The sequence below is a fragment of the Phyllostomus discolor genome, chromosome 2 (genome assembly GCF_004126475.2).
Source record: "Phyllostomus discolor isolate MPI-MPIP mPhyDis1 chromosome 2, mPhyDis1.pri.v3, whole genome shotgun sequence".
Lineage (NCBI taxonomy): Eukaryota > Metazoa > Chordata > Mammalia > Chiroptera > Phyllostomidae > Phyllostomus > Phyllostomus discolor.
The window spans coordinates 100,104,393-100,125,059 of NC_040904.2; the positions used below are offsets into that span (position 1 = coordinate 100,104,393).

The 20,667-nt window shown below is 38.3% G+C and overlaps 1 protein-coding gene, 1 long non-coding RNA gene and 1 other non-coding gene across 4 annotated transcripts in view; 2 read left to right on the forward strand and 1 right to left on the reverse strand.

Moving 5' to 3' along the window:
- GTF2E1 (general transcription factor IIE subunit 1) overlaps positions 1-9,415 on the forward strand; it is a 45,879-nt gene extending 36,464 nt beyond the window's left edge. For both annotated transcript variants that reach the window (XM_028504855.2, XM_036018145.1), the window contains exon 5: positions 7,613-9,415. In XM_028504855.2, the coding sequence (XP_028360656.1) occupies positions 7,613-8,037 (425 nt within the window). In that variant the 3' untranslated portion in view covers positions 8,038-9,415. The remainder of the gene's footprint in view (positions 1-7,612) is intronic.
- LOC118498899 lies at positions 3,789-17,719 on the reverse strand. Its single transcript, XR_004901393.1, has 3 exons — positions 17,708-17,719; positions 12,001-12,003; positions 3,789-4,612 (listed from the first exon to the last, which is right to left on the reverse strand). It is a non-coding gene; the product is annotated as an uncharacterized LOC118498899 (long non-coding RNA).
- LOC114491149 lies at positions 3,816-3,922 on the forward strand. The gene has a single exon (XR_003683964.1). It is a non-coding gene; the product is annotated as a U6 spliceosomal RNA (small nuclear RNA).
- Positions 17,720-20,667: the final 2,948 nt, after the last annotated feature.

A 20,667-nucleotide genomic window follows, 5' to 3' on the forward strand; every position in this document is an offset into this window, starting at 1 on the left:
TACAATAATTAAAAAATAATAATACAATAACAAACTCTGTGTTTCGTGTATTCATAATTGCAAACCTATTTTTGCCTACCCTGTATTATCATTGTTATCTACAGATAGTGAGAGTTTTACTTCCTTTATGATTTGGATGCCTTTTATTTTTGCTCTTGCCCAATTGCTGTGGCTAGGACTTCTAATACTATATTGAATAAGGATAGGGAGAGTGGGGATCCCTGTCAGTTTCTAATCTTAGATGAAAAGCTTCCAGCTTTTCACCGTTGAGTATGATGTTAATTGTAGGTTTGTCACATATGGCCTTCGTTATGTTGAAGTATGTTCCCACTTTGTTGAGTTTTTATCATAAATAGATGTTGAATTTGTCAGTTTATCTTTCTGCATTTATTGAGATGATCAGATGATTTTTATACTTTATTTTGTTTATGTCGAGTATCACATTGATTGATTTGCAGATGTTGAACCATCCTTGCATCTCTGGAATAAATCCTACTTGATTATGATGTGTGATCCTTTATATGTATTGTTCAGTTGGTTTGGTAATATTTGAAGATTTTTGCATCTCTGTTTATTAAAGATACTGGTCTATAAATTTTTTTGTGCTGTTTTGGTGTCTAGTTTTGGTATTGGTGTAATTCTGATCTCATTAAATGAGTTTGGAAGTATTCCTTCCTCTTCGGTTTTTTGAAGGTGTTTGAGAAGGAGATATATTATATCTTCTGTGAATATTTGATAGAATTCACCAGTGATTCACCAGTGAATCTTGGTCTTGGACTTTTGTTGGGAGTTTTTAGAGTACTGATTCAATTTCCTTACTGGTATTTGGATTACTAGTAATCCTAACTGATTACTGATAATCAGTCTACTCGGATTTTCTATTTCTTCATGACTCAGTCTGAGAAGAATGTGTGTTTGTAGACATTTCTTCTGGATTGTTAATTTTGTTGGTGTATAATTGTTCATATTACTCTCTTACGATCCTTTGTATTGTATTAGTTGTGACTTTTTCATTTCTGATTTTGTTTGTTTGAACCTTCTCTGTTTTATTATTGGTTAATACAGCTAAAGATTTGTCAGTTGTTTATCTTTTCAAAGAACCAGCTCTTGGTTTTATTGATCTTTTCTAATTTCTTTTTAGTTTCTATTTTATTTATTTCCACCCTGATCTATCTTTATTATTTCCTTAATTCTGCTAACTTTGGGTTGTGTTCTTATTTTTCTTGTTCCATTAGGTATAAACTTAGATTGTTTTGAGATTTTTTTATTTCTTAAGGTAGGCCTTTTTGCTATGAAATTCCTTCTTAAAACTGCTTTTGCTGCATTCTGTAGATTTTGGTGTGTTGTATTTGTGTTTTCATTTCTCTCCAGGTATTTTTTTTGTTTATTCTTTATTTTTTTGTGATAACCATTTGATTATTCAAGTAACATGTTTTTTAATCTCCACATTTTTGTCTTTTTTTATTTATTTTTTTATAATTGAGTTCTAGTTTTATACCATTGTGATCAGAGAAAATACTTGATTTGATTTCAGTCTCCTTGACTTTATTGAGGCTTATTTTGTGGCCTAATGTAATGTTCTGGAAAATGTTCCAAGTACACTTGAGAAGAATGGTATTCTGCTACTTTTGGATAGAGTGTTCTGTATATAGCTATTAAATCCATCTTATCTAATGTGTCGTTTAAGGTTGATGTTTCCTTATTGATTTTCTGTCTGGATGATCTGTCCATTGGTGTAAGTAGAGTGTTAAAGTCCCCTATTGTCATTGTATTGCTATTAATTTCTCCTTTTGGTCTGTTAATATTTGTTTTGTATATTTTTTTGCTCCTGTGCTGGGTGCATATAAATTTATAAATGTTATATCATTTTGCTATATTGACCCCTTTATCATTATGTAGTACCCTTCTTTGTCTTTTATCACATTCTTTGTTTTAAAGTCTATTTTCCTGAAATGTATATAGCTATCCTAGCTTTCTTTTCCTTTCTGTTTCCATGGAATATCTTTTAAAAAGTTTTTGTAAGAGTTTGAGTCAAGCAGAGAATATGCCTGGAAGCAAGATCTCAACGAACAGTAATATGCTTTCTACATGCAATATCTTTCACCATCCCTTCACTTTCAGTATCTGTATGTCCTTTTTTCTGAAGTGCTGTGGTGGAGGGTAGGGCTATCAACTGGCCTGGCTAAAACATGCATCAGCTGCTGCCTGAGGGTAGATGGGGCTCTCATGAGGGCATGCCCAACTGTGCTAACATGTTAGAAGGAGAGTTCCAAAATGGTGCCCCCCAGTGCCAACATTTGCAAGGTAGTAGGAGATTACAGAAATGGTACCTACCAGTGTCTCCATTCCCAGGGAAATTTGCAAGTTTTCTTTTTCTCTGGCAGATGTTTTAAGATTAGTAAGTAGGTTTCCTTCCTATATGGTCTAGATACTTTTCAACTGGTAGTTTTGCACTGTTCCCAGGGCAAGTGAGTTTGCACACAAGTCCTTTAAGTGCAGGTTCTCTGTTCCCCACAGTTCTGTGGATTTCCTGGATGTATTTCCCATGGGTTTTCAAAGCTGTGTTTTGGGGTTTGTCTCTTGTGTAGGATCAGGATCTCTCCCAAATGTGGATAACTGCACTTGAGGTATTTTCTGTTTTTGTTTGTTTGTTTTTTGTTTTTGCAAGACCTTGTCTCTGCCTCCCACCCATCATTTTTTTTTAAATCCTTACCTGATGATATGGTTTTATTGATGACAGAGAGGGAGGGAGAGGATGGAACATTGATGTGGGCAAGAAACATTGACTGTTTGCTTCCCGTTTGCACCCCAGCTGGGGATCGAACCCACAATCTAGGTATGCACCCTGACTGGGATCCAACTCACAATCCTTTGGTGTACAGGATGACTCTTACCAACTGAGTCACCACACCCAAGGCCTGGGTTACCCCCTACCTATCTTGATGCTGTCCTTTTATTATTCATTGTAGAGGCTTTATTCACCTAATTTTCAGGTCTTTGTCAGAGGATATTTTCCAGATGTAGTTGGAGACTTGTGTCCATGGGAGGAAGTGTGGTCAGGATCTCCTATACTGCCGTCTTGAACTGCTCCTAAATCTCCATTTGTAGATTTAAGAAATAGCCATCTCTTGCTCTTAATTTATTTGGACAAGTGCTGTTGTATTCAAGGTGGCCAAATTCATCTCTTCTTTTTCCTTTTGTGGCCCTAATTTATATGCACTTTTATTTCTCTGAATTGGGAGCAATAACTATACACTAGTCCAAGATTTTTATGTTATGTCATAAATACTGAGAAGTTTGTGCCAACCGAAATACATAGTAAGACACCAGATGAGTAAAGAAAGGATCAAGGATACTCACCTTAATGAAGATTGATGCAACTTTGTACTAGAAGATTTTAGAAATCTCTGTGAGCACTGAAGGTTTAAGAATTGCATAATAAGGGGGACTGGATGAAAGAGGGTGAAGGGATTAAGAACAAATTGGTAGTTGCAGAATAGTCATGGGGATATAAAGTACAGCACAGGGAATAGAGCAGCCAAAGAACACACACGCATGACCCATGGACATGGACAATGGTGAGGGGATTGCCTGAGGGAGTGGAGGTGGGCCAAGGGAGAAAAAGCGAGGGCAACTGTATGGCATAAACAATAAAGTACAATTAAAAATAATATAAAAGTAACAAAAAAAGAATTGCATAATAAGCATAAGTCTGAGAACTGTAAGATTTTACTTTTTAGATTTTAGTCTTAAGTTACAGGATTCAAAGATTTTTGGGGGGTGAGGATTTAGAAGTACATAGAAAATGGGAGTTAGTGCTCACTTTGGCAGCACATGTACTAAAATTGCAATGATACAGAGAAGATTAGCATGGCCCCTGCACAAGGATGACACGCAAATTCGTGAAGTGTTCCATATTTAAAAAAGAAAAAGAAAATGGAAGGTTAAGACTATGAACAAAGTTTACTCAGCAACCGGGAAGCAGAGATGAAAGGGAGTGTGTGTCTCTGGTTGGAATTCCATAGCATTCGCATCTGCACACCTCTGTGTATTGTTATAACATGACAGCTGAGTATGGTTCTTCAGTAGTAAAGATTTATCAGTAACTGAAAACCACTTTATTTTTTGGCCTTTCTTCTAACCTCTTTTCCCTTCACAATTAGCTTTTCTTTACTCTGTCTGCTAAGAGTTGTAAAAGTAGTGTGGAATTGAATAGTTATAATAAAAGCACATGTTACCTCTTTGGTGTTTTTATTCTGATTAGGAAAAAAAGTTTGTTTTTGGCAACCATACTTCATACTTCCTCCTTCCCACTGATTAGGTTGGCTATGATCATAACTATTTTGATTCAGTTGTTCTAGATTATGTAGTAATTAAGCAGTCAGCTGTTTAATGGGCTTGTTTTCTCCACTTTGGCTTTTGCCTATTCTTGAAACAACCAAACCTTCTTTTCTTTGAATTTAGAAACAAAATCGAATAAAACTATTGTTAGCCAGCATTAAGATGACCTTAAATAAGACATCTAGCCTACCCAATTAAATTTTGTGAATACTATTTTCTATATAAAATAGGAAAAGCTGTCATATCTAAATTTGTCTTCATTAAGTTTTATCTAGTGAATGTATGAATTGAGTCTAACTAGTCTTACTTGTTTGCCCTTAATTTTCTTCAGACATCAAGTCATTTTAATGTCTTTCAGAATTTTATAGACTTCGACCATGTCCTCATTACTATACAGAAAGTTCTCATTTCTTTTGATTTTACCCTCCTTACAGATAAGTCCTCTCCCCCCAGTCACCTCCACCTACAGTTTTGTTTAATTTTAGTCACCTTTTCTGGACAATCTCCAATCATGATGTACCCTGCTTGAGACCTACTGATCGGAATACATGTTGTTCATACATGGATTCACATCAGTGATTTCAATTTTATTTCCAATATCCTTTTGGTTTTTGTCTGAAAATTTGTTTTGCTTTGGTTCTGGAAATGTATTAAGAATAACAACTTTAGACCTCACTGGCGTAGCTCAGTGGATTGAGCATGGGCTGCGAACCAAAGCATTGCAGGTTCAATTCCCAGTCAGGGCACATGCCTGAGTTGCAGGCCTTGGCCCCCAGCAGCCGCACATTGGTGTTTCTCTCTCTCTCTCTCTCTTTCTCCCTCCCTTCTCTCTCTAAAAATAAATAAAGTCTTTTAAAAAAAGAAAAAAGAATAACAACTTTAGAAACATGCAGGGTTTTTAAAAAAACAAACAAACAATTTCTGCCCTATATCTGACAGAACCACATCTTTCAGTATATTTGAGATTATTTTAACTAGAGGCAGATTTTCTTATACTTGCCAGTGTGGAACTAGATATACCACTTTTTCATCCATATATACATATATATGACCCTTGTCAGAAATCTTTTCTGACCCTTTCCATCCCTCTCATGACCCTTGTCAGAAGTCTTTTAGATAATAATTTCATTTAGTTTACAAATTGCTCTCCCCCTCATTTTATATTTATTTTAAACATTATTCAAAATACTATTTTTGTAATATTAAGGTATTTGGAAAATTTTCAAAGAAACAATGATTGCCTTGGAGACTCATGTATGTATATATTTCTTGTCTTTTTTTTTTTTTTTTTTAATTCCTGCACTGTCAGTAAGGGCTCTGGAAAGAGGTTCAGTCTTTGGCAGTGTTTTAAAGTCATGGCAGTGTTTTAAGGTCATTAGGTTAGATTTCAGTTCTCAGTTTTACATCTGTTTTGTTAAAAGCCTGTTTTGTCTGACCTAAAATTTTAACTGCTCACTTCCTGTTTCCTATTCCCTTGTCTGTCCAATATTTCATCTCAGGAGTTATAGACTTTTTTGAATCTCCAGGGTTGCAGCTAATCCATTCTGATATGTTAATGAGAAGATGCTTTAATTTCACCTGTAGCCAGGCTTGATGATTGTGAGCCTTCTCTTGATGGTGATGATAATAGATTGATAACACTATTCTAAGGGCCAGGCCTATTCTAAGCACTTCACAGAGATTCACTAACTCTCACAGCAGTCTAGTGAGATAGATACTTTTTTTCCCTTTTGTACTTGAGAAAATTGAAGCCGAAAGAAATGAAGTAACTTGGCCGAAATCACACAGCTAAAAAGTGTTGAGTCAGGATTTGAATCAGTGAGTCAGTTCCACATAACACTTTTAATCCTGTTATATATTTTAAATGGCAGTATATTTGTTATTATTTTCTGAATATAGAATGTAGATGTTTGTCTTATTTTGTCATCTTCAATATATCAGGCAAGATGTTTACACAGAATGATAGATAGGAGGTATATGGTGAGTGAAGCTTCATTCGTGATATCAGATTCACTTTTATAAAGAGTTCAAAGTGTGCTTACTTTGCTTCAGGAGGCTAAAACTGCCATATATTTCACTCATTCATCAAATATTTATTTAGTGCCTAACAAGTGATAGGCATTATTTTAAGTGCTTTGGATATATCACTGAATAAAAAAAGATAAATATCTCTTGTGGAGCACCGTCATGCAGGGAGAGGGTACCAAAGACAGTAGACATAGGTTATTTATGGTGTTAGAAAAGCATGATCTCACCTATAAGTGGAACCTAATCAACAAAACAAACAAGCAAGCAAAATAGAACCAGAGACATGGAAATAAAGAACAAACTGACAGTAACCAGAGGGGAGGTGGGAGGGAGTAATGGAGGGAAGGAGGGAAGGGTTTTCAGGAACAACTATAAAGGACGCATGGACAAAACCAAAGGGGGGGTAGGATCAAGGGTGGGAAGTGGGGATGGCTGGGGGCAGGGGGAGTGGTGGAGGGAAAATGGAGACAACTGTACTTGAACAACAATAAAAAAAGTTTAAAAATTTAAAGAAAATCAGTGCTATGGGGAAAAATAGAGTATTAGGAATACAGAAGTAATTTAAAAGAAGGTGAAAGATTTGTAAGGCCTGGGGGAGATAGATGTAAGTACCCCAGGTAGAGAGAACAGGCAGTGCAAAGGCCCTGAGGTAGGACTGTGTGTAGTGTGTAAGGGAATGCCGTGGAAGCCACTGTGGGTAGAGCAGAATGAGCAAGAGGAAGGGAAAGACATGTTGGTGGGAGAGAGGGGTCCCACATAGTGGAGGACTTTATATCCCTTTGGCTTTTACCCTGGGCAAAACGAGGAGCCATATTTTGATTTCCTATTATGGCAGCTACTATATGTGGTCTTTCATAGGTATTATTTTATATGCTCTTCTCCAGAGCCCTAGGAGGTCGATGCTTGAATCACCACATTTTATAGAAACAGGTACTGAAATTTCGAGACTAGATATCTTGACCAAGGTGTCACAGCTTACATATGAAAGAATCAGTATTTGATTCCAGGCTGTATTATTCTTAAAACCCATGTACTTAACCATTATGCTATTTAAGTTCCAGTTTGTGATAACCAGTTTGAATATATTATGGGCAGCAGCTCTGAAAATAGACTCAATGAAGTTTTATCAGTGTTATTTTATAATATTATGGTAAGTTTTAATATAATGCATTAAAATATATTTATTATAAGGCAATATCTCTTATATTTTAAAGATATTGACTTTCTGGGTTTTTCCTCCCAGGTGGCATAGATATAGATGCATTTCAAGATCGCGAGGAAGGCCGTGCAGGGCTGGATGACAACGAGGAGGTTATGCGAGCACTGCTCATTCACGAGAAGAAGACCCCCTCTGCCACTTCGGGCTCAGTGGGGGCGGCTGCTCCTGTGACCACTGCCAATGGCAGTGACTCAGAGAGTGAGACCAGTGAGTCAGATGATGACTCTCCCCCTCGTTCAGCAGCTGTGGCTGTGCATCATCGAGAAGAGGACGAGGAGGATGATGAGTTTGAGGAGGTAGCAGATGACCCCATTGTTACGGTGGCTGGTCGTCCATTCTCCTACAGTGAAGTGAGCCAACGGCCAGAGCTGGTGGCACAGATGACACCGGAGGAGAAGGAAGCATACATAGCAATGGGACAACGCATGTTTGAGGACCTCTTTGAATGAGCTCTTTCTACCCTTTCCTCCTTCCTGTAATGTTCATTTCAAAAAGAAATTTCTTGTCTTTGAAGAGAAGTATTTATGTGGCTTTCTGCCCTTCTTAATGTAAAGGACTGTTAATCTTGAGCAAAAAAACAATGGGAGATAAAGATTGATTTTTATGACAGAAACTTTCCCAAAAGGTAGGTTGGCTACAAGCATTCCCTTCCCTGGTATTACTACAGTATTAGTATTTTACTGTATTTTTTTTAATCAAATCATTTTCCTTTTCTTTTTAAGACACATCCTTCCTCCTTGTGAAATAAGTGAGGTGAGTCTGTAAGGTAAATTCTTCCTGGCTTTCTGCAGAAACCCACTATGATGGGTTGCAGTAATTCACTGATCACATTTTTTAAATCTATCCTGAGCAAGCATTCTGAATGATTCCTAACAAAAAGCAGCTTGCCAACAGCAAATCATTTGATGAGGGAAAAAACAATCTTAAAACTTCATACTGCCTCACAATTGAGGATGGTGTCAAGAAGTAAGGGGAAGTGGGAATGTGTGCCAAAGAGGGATGGATATGCCTAAATCTCATGATTAATATCTAAACCAAAATGTGTGCATTTAGAACTGACCTGACTGGTAGATTCTTTTGTTTTGCTTATTGCCTCTTGGTTTGTACATTAGATGATAGAAAACAGAAAGTGTGCTTGGTAAACGCTTACAAAGAAATTAGAAAAAAATGTGGATATATGACAATGAGTTCATATAAAGTGTTGAAAAGTAAAGAGCATTGGGAATAGTACCTTTTAGAATTGCTGAGTTTGTGCTGATTTGGAAATCCTTTATAGAAAGCTGTGACTGGTTCCTTTCTTTTTCCCTTCTTCTACAGTTCTATAAATTGTTTCATGAGGGCATTTCAGCAGAAATCAGCATATAACAACTGATTACTCCCCTCTTTTTCTCTCAACACCATTGAATGCTATCTTTGCTTCTCTCTTGATTGTTGTCAGACACGGTGTTTTAGAGTACATCATATATTGTTGAGCATTTAACCTCAATGAACAGTTTATTTTCAGTTCTGATATGTAACATGGTATTATTTCCTAAGGCAGAACTTTAAAAATAAGGAACTTTAATACAAGGATCTATAGCAATTGTATATTTTGTAATATTTCCCCTTGCATTGTAATTTTTAAGTATTTATCATTTTATAGTACATGTGTGAATTAAGATAGATTTTAGAGTTACTTGAGCCTTGTATGAAGTGATGTTTCATTTACCTGGGTTGTATTAATGACTACGTATTGACAAACTATTTTATACTGATTGAAATTTGTTAATTTCCAGCTCTGTAACATCTTGGAGCATAATTAAAATGAATATTCGTCCCATTAAAAAAGAGTTTCAGACTTTTTTCTCTTATTAATTATATTTTAAATAACAGATGCAGTTGTATGTGGTCTAAACTTTTTTCTGGCAGTAGTTGATTTAAGAATGACTTTCATGTATGCATCTTGTGCAAATGGCCTATTCAGCTTTTCAACACTGTTTCTTTACACTTTTATAGTTCTAGAATGAAGTTCATTTAAATAAAATAGGAACCAGATGTTAAGTTTTAAAACAGTTGCAGGTTAACTGTCAGCTCTTTAAATGAATAAATATTTCTCACTATTTTTTTAATGTGACTTGGATGAGTTCTGTTTCATAAAGCTGCTGTTCTGTTTTTCTTTCCCATTATACCAGCTTGTTAAAAAATCATAGACTACTAGTTACATACTTCTTTCATCTCCATCTTGCGGTCTAGGTTTTTGTCTCATTCCTATGATGAAATAGCTTTCTCCAGTCCTAATTGTCCAACCTAACAGCCCTTTATTCTTCATTTTCTTTGGTGGCTCTTCATTATTTGGTGCTATCAACTCATTCTTTCTCCCTGAAACACTTTCATTTGGTACCCTAGCCATGACACTGACCTGGTTCTCCTTACCTCATTAGCTATTCCTGCTCAGTCTTTAGGCTTTATTTTTTCTTCTGCTATATGTATCAGCACAGCTCAAGGCCTAGCTCTTTTTTCCACTCTGTATGTGTGTATGGGTATGAGGTTTATGTAATGGAAAAAAGTCAGAAGTGAAGATAAAAGTATGAATAAATATTCATAGCAGCAGTGTTTCAAATAGAATAGATACATAGCTATACTAAATAGACATTAATAAGGAATTAAATTATTTTCCCACAGAGCCATTTAGAAGAATGTATTGATAGGAAAAGATATCCATAATTTATTAAGAGGGATTCTGTTTTTCTACCTGTGTATATGTTTGTGTATGTGTGTAAAGAAAAAAGTAGTTAATATACGTACTTAAACACTAACTTTTTTTTACATAAGTTGACTCATTTAATCTTTATAAACTGAGGTAGGTATATATATACAAAGATATATATAATTAGAGTTGAGGATTACAGTGGTCTTCGTTTGCTATAATGGAAAAGATATTTCCATTTTGAAAAAAGAATCAAGTGGACATTTAAAGAAGTTCATGTAGAAAATACCTAGCAGAATTAAAGAAAAACAGTGACAAAAAGCAAGCCTTTTATATTAATGTTAATGCTAGCATTTTAAGGTATGCCTTTCTTGTAATCCTGGATTTATCATTTCCTTAGATAAACATCTGTGAATTTATTATCAAAATTAGGAAAATATAACTTTATAAAACTTTGTGCACTACACCACATTTCAGTAACATATCTAGTGACTCAGTAGAGTTTGATACTGGTTTTTCCAACAGGTTTATGTCTGTTGAGTGGCACAATAATTTAATGAGACAAGCCAGTCAGTGACAGAATGGCCAGAAATGGGAGCCCTGCTAATTAGCAGCCTCTGAAGCTCTCAGAAGGGCAGACTGACAGCCCTGACAGCCCAGGTTGGTCAGTACATGTGGTCACAGTGTCTGCCGACCTCAGGATGTCTGGAGTTGTACCAACTACATATATGGCCAGTACTCCTCTCTGAGTGAGTTTGGCTGTGTTAGTGTAACCACAGTGTCAGCTGTCCAGGTGTCCCATTGTCCTTTAGGATTCAAATAGAGCAGTTTTACCCTAACATGGGATACTCCTTCAGTATTGATTTTTTTTTGTTGGGGGGGGGGTGGGATTTGTGGAAGGGGTTGGTGATTTATATCATCCTGCTCTGTCTTCCTGCTGCTTTGGCTTCTCCACCTCCTCTGCATCACTTATACTGGCTCCCAGACTCATCAGTGTGAGATCTTCACTGGAGTTTTTATAGTAATGGGCAGGGACAGGCGATGAGAGGGGGTTTTGCCTCAGTATTGCATAGTTTAGGAATATAAGAGTGGATCATAAACGTTCTTGTTCTTGAGTCTCTTAGCACTCACAGAGGTTTCATCTCAAGTAAAATCCTGGCTTTAAATCTTGCTAAAATTTCAACTCCTTTATTTCTTTTCTTCAATTGCCCCTTTCTTTCTGAAGGCATTGGAAAGCTATAATAGTGTTAAAGGAAGTAACTTTTTTCATTATTTTATTCCTTTTCCAAACAGTGCCTTGAAAGCTCTCATCACATCCAAAGTGCCGAGCAAGATGTTTTCCTAAATAAGGAGCCATCTCCTCACCTCTAGGAGGTTAACTGTGGCTTTAAAAGGAACTTTATTTTCTTCCCACTACACTAAAAAGTATTACTCATCATACCATTATAAGTAAGATGATATTTATATAAATAGCCCTGGCCCCAGGTGATCCATAACCTTATATCTGGTGTAAAACTACTTTCATGCTATCTGCCCTTAAAGTTGAAGCCCCCCCCCTTTTTTTTTAAGTTAAGGTGTCCCTTTTTCCTAAAACACCTTAAGGAGTATTCAGTTTAAATGATTAAAAGAAAATATCCTATTTGGCATAGCCGGGAAGTCAGGAGACTAAATTCTAGTCCCAGTCCAGTTAACTAGATACTTACACTGGGACACCATTACCCGACACAATCTTTCCCGGCTGGTTTCTGGGCTGTCAGTAATGAGAGGATTATGCTAGGATCACTAATGAGTCCTTCTGCTCTGATATTTTATGGAGGGAATACATATTGAAATGAGGCCAAATAATAATAACCAAACAAGAAAAAATACGTCTTCTGATATGCTACAGCAATTCAAAACAAGTGAAGAATATTTTAGTTGAGGGACTACTATAGGCTGCAGGTTTAGGATTTAGAATGTAGCAAACCACAGAATAAACAATTGCTAATTAGGTTTCTCTTTTCCTATTTGACAAGGTACTTGACTGAGGAAGACATAATTGAATACTTCATAACTCTTTTTGGTACTGTTTTGAGAGAATTGGACACTGAATGGGAATAGGACTGGAAAAGCAGTTCATTTTCTTTCCTACCATTTGGCTCTATGGCTAGATTCCCAGCCAGGATCACAATAGAAAGACTTAACATATGTACTTCCTTTTTCCTTTATTTCTGAATTTCAAAAAGTAACTAAGAAATGACCATCAAAAAGCAAATATGAAAGTCTTTAGAATTTAGAAATTGGTATTCTATTTGTTTAGTATTTTGTTTCTGCCAAAGCCTATTTCACATGCGTAATCTTAGTCAAGCTGGGCTATTATTATAACTTTTTAAAAAATATCTAAAAGTCCCTTGAGAATATGAAAAATATTTTCAGAAAGACACTGGGACTATGGTAAATTTACTATCTATTCTTTTGGCTTTTTATATTATAAAGGGAGCAAAATAGACTAAGTACAGCTTCTTTCAAAATATGTAAAGCCAAATGGGCTGAGAAGGAGAAAAAGTCATGCCATTTTACCCCTTTCTTTGAAAAGCTAAAGGAATGAGCCGATTCTGGTGTGGCCTCAGAGAAATGAGTGAGTACCCTTACCTGCTCTTGAGAAGAGCTTCATGTCCTTCTGAGTACCAGAGGCTGTATTTCTTATTCCAGTCACAAAACAGATAGGCCTAGTACATGACCCAGTTTCAGCAGTCAGTGCCACATTTCCTGTCAACAAACAGAAATGATTGCCTACCTAATGTAAGTCAGTCCGAGCATTAGTCTGGATAGAAGGCTAGCGCCAAGTCCTAAAGTGCCTTCAATCATGTTAAAGCGTACAAGGTGGTCATACAATATTTTGGTGGTGGTTATATGCATATTACTTTTTAAAAAATTCATCTGGTAAAATATATGTAGTAAAAAAAGGGAAACTCTTTATACAGCCCATCCCTATCTCACTACCCTGAGGTGACTTGTTAATATTAAATTTGAATGTGTGTCATCCTAGACCTTTCCTGGGCCTTTAAGAAACAACAGATACACATACACACAGGTATTCTGCAAAGGTCTTTAAATGATGCAATTACATGCACGTTGACACTTGCCCTTAAAGTATCTTTAAAAAGATGAAAGTCCAGTTTTCCAACTGCTAAAACATTACAATGAAATACCCTCATATTTTTATTCCCTGAGTATTTTTACAGGATAAAATCATAAAAGAACCAAAGGGCACGCCCATTTTAAACTTTGATAGCTATTGCCAAATTGCTCTTTGAAAACATCATTAGAGAATTTTAAGCAAGGGAACAATTTGTAGCATTGATGTTGGGTTGGAGTTTAAACCTGGAGATTACAAAGGCCATTTCAATAGTCTTGGTGAGTAATTTGGTCTAAAAAATCATCGAACTCAGTGGGGATAGAGAGGAGCAGATGGATTTGGGAAACTTTGGGAAGGTTGCATGAACAGATTGGTTGACTGGATAGACCAGTGCCTTGGATACAGCTCAGGTTTTTGATTGGATGGTAGTCCCATTTATCTAGATGGAAATATAGGAGGAGGGGCAGGTTTTTGCTCCTGTTTCACTTCACCATCTCAGTAAATGGCACCGCTGTTCCCCTTACATGCTCGAGACAATCATCTAATAGTTGGTCAGAGTGTTTCCCACATCCAATTCATTAGCAAGTCGTGTCAGACTCAAAATCTAATTTATATCATCTAATTTTGAAGGTAGAGCTAACAGGATTTGCTGATAAATTTAAAGTATATTTTAAGGATCCAAGATGACGGTGGAGTAGGCGGAAGGTACAGTAACCGCCTTCCAAGACCAAACTGGAATTACAACTAAATTGTAGAAAAGTCATCCTGAATAACCAACTGAACTCTAGCTGGAGAGCCTCATAACCAAGGACTTACGGAAGAAACCACTTCACCACATCAAGATGGCAAGGCTCCTTCCAGTTGGCTCTTCCTCAGGCTCACCAAGTGCCCACATACCTGGAAACCCAGACTTTAGCCTTCCTCTTTCCTATCTTATGGGCCTTAAAAGCTGAATAAGGACAGACGTGAATTTTTCTAAAGATAAGTCATGAATCACTTTGATTAAACAAATAGTTGGTCATATTTTATTTTGTCCCCCCAAACTCTTCTAATAATCCAGTAAACGAGCCTTTATTAACCACTTATTTTGTTACCACTCATTGTGCTAGACACGCCGACCACCACAGTCACACTTCTCCCTTCGTGGGAAGGGCTGTCAGTAAACAAGCATCTGTGCACTGTGGTCAGTGCTGTGAAGATGACAGATGTGATGGGCTGGGGGCGGCAGGCAGGGCTGGACGGATCAGGGAAGCCGCTTCTCTCCAAGCAGGTTCGATTTGAATGGAGACCTGGAATGTGAGAATAAGTCAGGTTTTTCATTTTTCTTTTCTTTCCTTTTTGCATCTTACAGATTTTCATTTCTAGTAAATATCAAAACCTTTAATACCCTATATGAAAAAAGCTTTGGGGGGATCCTTTTTTTTTCCCAGAGTAAGACTGTGATAAGGCCAAATAGTTCTCATTTTTCTTTTTATTTTTTGTTATTGGACTTTTTTTTTTAAATTTTTTCCCTCAGTTTTTAAAAATATTTTTTTAACTGTTTAAAAAAGTTTTTATTTATTTATTTTTAGAGAGAGAAGGGAGGGAGGGAGAGAGAGAGAGAGAGAGAGAAACATCAATGTGTGGTTGCTGCAGGTTATGGCCTACAACCCAGGAATGTACCCTGGCTGGGAATCGAACCTGCGACACTTCGGTTCGCAGCCCGCGCTCAATCCACTGAGCTATGCCAGCCAGGGCCCAGTTTTTAAAAATCTTGAAGTCACCATGTCTAATGACTTTGCAGACATCTTTGCCAAGGATTGCCATATTGGCGATTGCATACTACTAAACACCATTGGCAAGGAGTCCTTTGCCGAAGTAAGGTTGGCCCAGCACATTCTGACCAGCACAGACGTGGCTGTGAAATTCATGAGTCAGTGGGGCTTCTCTGAAGCTTTTCAAGAAGTTCATTGTCTTAAGAGCCCAGATCACCCCAATATCACCAAGTTATTTGAGGTGATTGCCACCTGGGACCAGTATTTTCTCTTCATGGAACATATGAGCGGAGGTCACTGACTTGACTTTCTCAAGAACTATGGCTGCAGGACCTAGGAGGAAGCCTGAGCCACATTCCAGCAACTGATACCAGCGGTACAGTACTGCCACCAGAGGAGAATCATGCACGGGAACTGAAGCCAGGGAACATACGTCTAGACAGCGAGCTAAATATCAAACTAATAGACTTTGGCTTCAGTACAGTATTTTCAGAACATCAACTGTATACCTTCTGTGTCACCGCCTCCTCAACGGCCCCAGAGATCCTGCAGCTCTAGGACAGCCCTCCTCTGACTCCAAGCAAACAGTCTTTACACAGCCTGAGAGGTTCAGGCATCGGGCAGAAAACCAGTAAGTCTGCCAGTCCCCCAGCCAACCTGAAGTCAAGGAGGCCCAGTCCTCAACCTGGCATGGAAGCAAAGAGGATCACTCCCTCAGCCAGCCTGGAAGCCAGGATGACCATTTCCCCAGCCAGGATGGAAACGAGATGACTGTTCCCCCAACCCGCCTGAAGTCAAAGACCACCACTCCCCTACCCATTCTGAAGTCCAGGACTACCAACCCCATCCCAGCCCTGCAGCATGGCTCTGGGGGCACCTCCACCACCCACAGCAGCAGCAGCAGCACCAGCAGTGGTGGTAGAACTCCAGAGGGAACCATTAATGAAAACTGCCTCCAAGCTGGTTAGCCTGATGGAGGGACCCCCGCTTCTCCCTCTGGACCCAGCCATGGCCGGCAGGGGGTGGCTAGGAGGGTCTTCAGGTTTTTCTTAAAATGTGTATGCACTAACAAACAGCATCTCAAAAGGACAGGAGTCAAGCTGATATAATTTATTTCATATTCTCTTTATTTTAAAAATATTTTATTATTTATGTTATTACCTTTGTCAAGCCAATGTAGTTTTTAAATTTTTGGATGGTGAAGGCAGAGCCACCATCAAAGCCACTGGGGAGATCAAGCCGTACTCCATTTTAAGTGCTAAACCTGAAGGGGCTGAGCTCCGTGGAGGCCAGCCACGTGGTTCAGGAGATGAGCCAGAAGCTGGACGCAAAGAACTGCAGGTGAGAGCACTGCCAGGAGCACACGCTGTGTGTGCAGGTGAGAGGAGGTGTGCAAACTACTACTGCAGTATTCCTGCCTGGGGTTCACATCAGGAGGGTGTCTGGCATTTCCATGGCCTTCAGAAGCACCTTAATCCAAAATACCTGCTGAGCTTGGAACATGGCCTAGAGCCCCCTGAGGGTCAGGAAGAGAGGCTGCCTGCACTGTGGGTCCACCTCTCAGCCCCAACCTGAATGAAACTTCAGAGAATGGACTATTTTCCTGGAGGCCTTCTCCCCTCCCCTGCTCTCCTTTGCTCCCATGTTGGAGTTCGTATTAAAGTACAGAGTCCTGCAGAAGTAATGCTTGCTTGAGTGTAGTTTGCAGGGTAATATTGTGGGTGTGATAATTTATCGTTTTAATGGGAACATTTCACCTAAAATGTCATGGTATACTTGAGTGTGATATTGTTATGTTATAGAATTTATATGCTTATGATTTTGTAATAAAAGATTTTGTAATAACAAGGGACGTTACTTGTGCTGAATGCTTTATTTGATTCTACTCCCACCCCCCCAAAATAAAGTACATTTTAAATTTGATTTCTTATTACTTTTACCTCTTGCAGCCTCGTCCAAGCCACATGAGCTCTCATCTTGGCTATGGTAGCCTTTCAGTTGGCCTTCCCACTCAATTCTTAACACCTCCCCAAGAATGTTGACCACTCCTCACACAAGATTTTTTAAAATGTACATTAGATGGTCATCTCCCAAACTGCCTACCCCCTTAGAACCTGTCACTGATTTTTTTCCCCTCAGAATAACATCTAAATTCCTTACTCTTTTCTATGGGCCCTCAGTGGTCTGACCCCTTGCTACCTTTTTGACTAGGTCTCCTTCTATGTATTCTTATCCTTGTTAACTACTCTCCAACCACTTTGACATTTTTCTATCTTGCAAATATACCAAGCTTTCCGTACCTTAGATCTTTGCCCTGACTACATTCTCTGCATAAAACATTCTCCTCCACTCTCGTCCCTGTTATTTCATTCTCAGCTTAAATGCCACCTTCTCCATTTGCGCCATTTGTGATTGTGTTTTCCTGTTTAATTTTCTTCATAGCAAAATTGCTATTTGAAATGAATTTATTTCTTATTTGAATATTATGTCTATCAACCTCTCCTCCAAAATACTAAGCTCCTTGAGGGCAGGATGCTAGCATATAAAATTAATTCTGGTACATAGTAGGCTCTCTGTTGGATGGATGGACTGATGAATCAGCATCAGGGTTATATGAACATAGCCCTTTCTCCATTAAGGCTGATCATTTTGTTTCTGCCTCAATTGCAAATATATATGTATTTTCTTAATTAGTTTATTATGTTCATTTGTGGTTCATGGCCCCCGGGGCTGTTTCTCCAGGACTAACAGTAGAGGGTGCCAGAATATAGCTTCTTGGGCACAGCCAATGAGATAGCTGGGAGCTTCGGCTCTGGGAAGCCATTAGCTTTAATGTTCATGGAAAAGGGAGTTTAGTGAATACTTTGTCTAGGACTGTACTGCCCATGTTGGTAGTGACTAGGCACATATAGATATTTGAGTACTTGAAATATTTCTAATCCAAACTAAGATGGGCTATAAATGTAAAATACACAACAAATTTTGAAAACTCAGTATGGGAATAAAGAGTGTAAAATATCTTATTATTAATCATTTTTATATTGATTATATGTTGAAAAGATAATTCTGTTGACATGTTGGGTTAGAGGAAATATGCTATTAAAAATAATTTGCCCTGTTTCTTTTTCTTTATGTGGCTGTCAGAAAATTTTAAATTGCATATATGCTTCCCGTTTGTAGTTTGCATTATATTTCTATTGGGCAGCACTAGTCTGGGGCATTTGCTTCAGGTGCTAGGGTTACGTGCATTGTATTTAGTGATTATTTGCATTTTTCTTCACATACAAGGTTTTGACCTGAATGCTGGGCCCACTTTCCTCCTCTCCCCAACCCTCTCAACCAGGCTTTGTTTTGTTTGTAGGCTCTTTGTTCTTGAGACAATAATGGTTTTTGCTGGTTTAATTCTTCCCCTTTTAGGGGTGGCAGTGGTTGGGGTGAGATGTTTTTGTTTGTTTCCTGAAGTAGGGTGAAATGGGAAATGTAAGGGTGTCAACAATGGTGAGAAGGAACTGAGTGGTTCTCACTGAGACCCATGCAGTGACATGGGAAGTGCTGCTGACTGCCGGGTGACTGCGGAGCCTGAGTGCCCTGCGAAGTCCTGTCAGAGCTGGAGGAACTAGGAGCCAGTCCTAAATCAAAGGAGATTTGGAAGCTCAATATGTCCCTCTATATGCATTATATTAATATATAATATATATGAAAATTGCTTATGTGTTTATTGTCTGTATTTCCCCTTCACTAGAATGTAAGCTCCATAAGGGCAGAGACTTTATCTTTCTTGCTTTCTGGTAGTGTTCCGGCTCATATCCCCAGCTCAGTGCCTGGCGCTTAGTAAGTAGTCGTCAATACACATTGAACAAATAAACAATTATGTTTATTTAGTCCAGGAGTAAACTATGGCCTTTATATAAAAGACTGTTATTTTCGGTTTCTGTCACTACTTGTGTGCCTGATGTTTGTGATGCTGTTTCACATTATCTTCCTGTCTGGAATGCTACACGTGGTGAGTGCTGATCTGTGTGGCAAAGGGCATTTCCCGGCAACTCGTGAAACCATCTAAACACATGCACATCTAACAAATGCATCTAACCCAGACTTCTGTGTGAACTTGTTCACTTAGTCTATGTTAAGGCCATTTTTTTAAAGAGAAAATTTGTAAAGAACAAAGGTTTTGCTATTTCTTTGACTAGGAGTTTTGTCTTAGTAAAATTGATGATGCCATGGTTTCCTTCGTGACATCTAAGACCCAGATTCCTTTTACCTTTATGCTCAGCCATTCTTGGCAAATGTTTGTCGCTTCATGGTTGCATAATGGCTGATCCACCTACACCCTCAGGTAAAGGAAGGGCGGGTGTACGGGGATAAAGGCATATACCAGCCAAGTCAGTGCCCCATCTCCCCTTTTTGGATTTTTTATTTGGTGAAATTCATTGTGACCATTGAATGAAACATTTTAAAGTGAACAATTCATTGACATTTACTGCATTTATAATCTTGAGCAGCTACCATGTCTATTAAGTTTCAAAACATTTTCATCACCCCAAAAGAAAACCCAGTACTCATTAAGCAGTTGCTCCCCATTCTTCCCTTCTCCCAGACCTTGGCAACTGACAATTCTGTCTGTCTATGGATTTACCTACCCTAGATAGTTTGTATAAATGGAATCATACATTATGAAACATTTTATGTCTAGCTTCTTTCACTTAGCATGTTTTCAAGATTGATCCACATTGTGGCAGGTATCAGTATTCCGTTATGTTTTATGGCTGAAGAGTATTCTGTTGTGTGCCCATACCACCATTTATTCATTCACCTTTCGATGGACCTTTAGATTGTTTCCACATTTTGGCTATCGTGAGTAATGCTTCTATGAACAGTCATGTAAAAGTACTTAAGTACCTGTTCTCAATTTTGGGTGATATATACCTAGGAGTTAAATTGTTGGGCCATATGATAATATTATATTTATGTGCTATTTCTTTTTAAAGCAATACCTCTCCCAGCTCTAATTACCATGTGCAATAATTACCATCATTCTCTGGGGAGTAGACAGGGCCTCACAACCAAGTTTTCTCTTTTGGATGTGAGAGTCAACAGAGAATACCAGAACTCTAGGATTCATGATCAGAGAGCCTTCCCTAGCACCAACCACAGCAGACAGAGTAATAGAAGGCATGCATATGAGGCAAGAATTCAAGAGTCCTGGGTCTCCTTTCCTGAAGGAATGAGCTTTTCAGGCCTGCCCTTTACATTCATTCCTGGGCTTCAGACTCTAAGTCACAACACAGGCTCCTCCTGGCCTTCTAGAGTGCTCACCTGGAACTGTGGCCGCTGCGCTCCAACTCTGTCACACAGGCTGGCCTTGAAGTCCAGGGTCAGAGCAGGCTAATGTCTTCATTTGCTGAAACATGAGATGAGGTGCTTCTGTGTGAACATGCTTGGAAGTGTACCAATATCTAGGCTGGCGGTGATGGCAGTTGTTAAGATCCAGAGGATAGATCCAGAACAGAATTGCCTATCG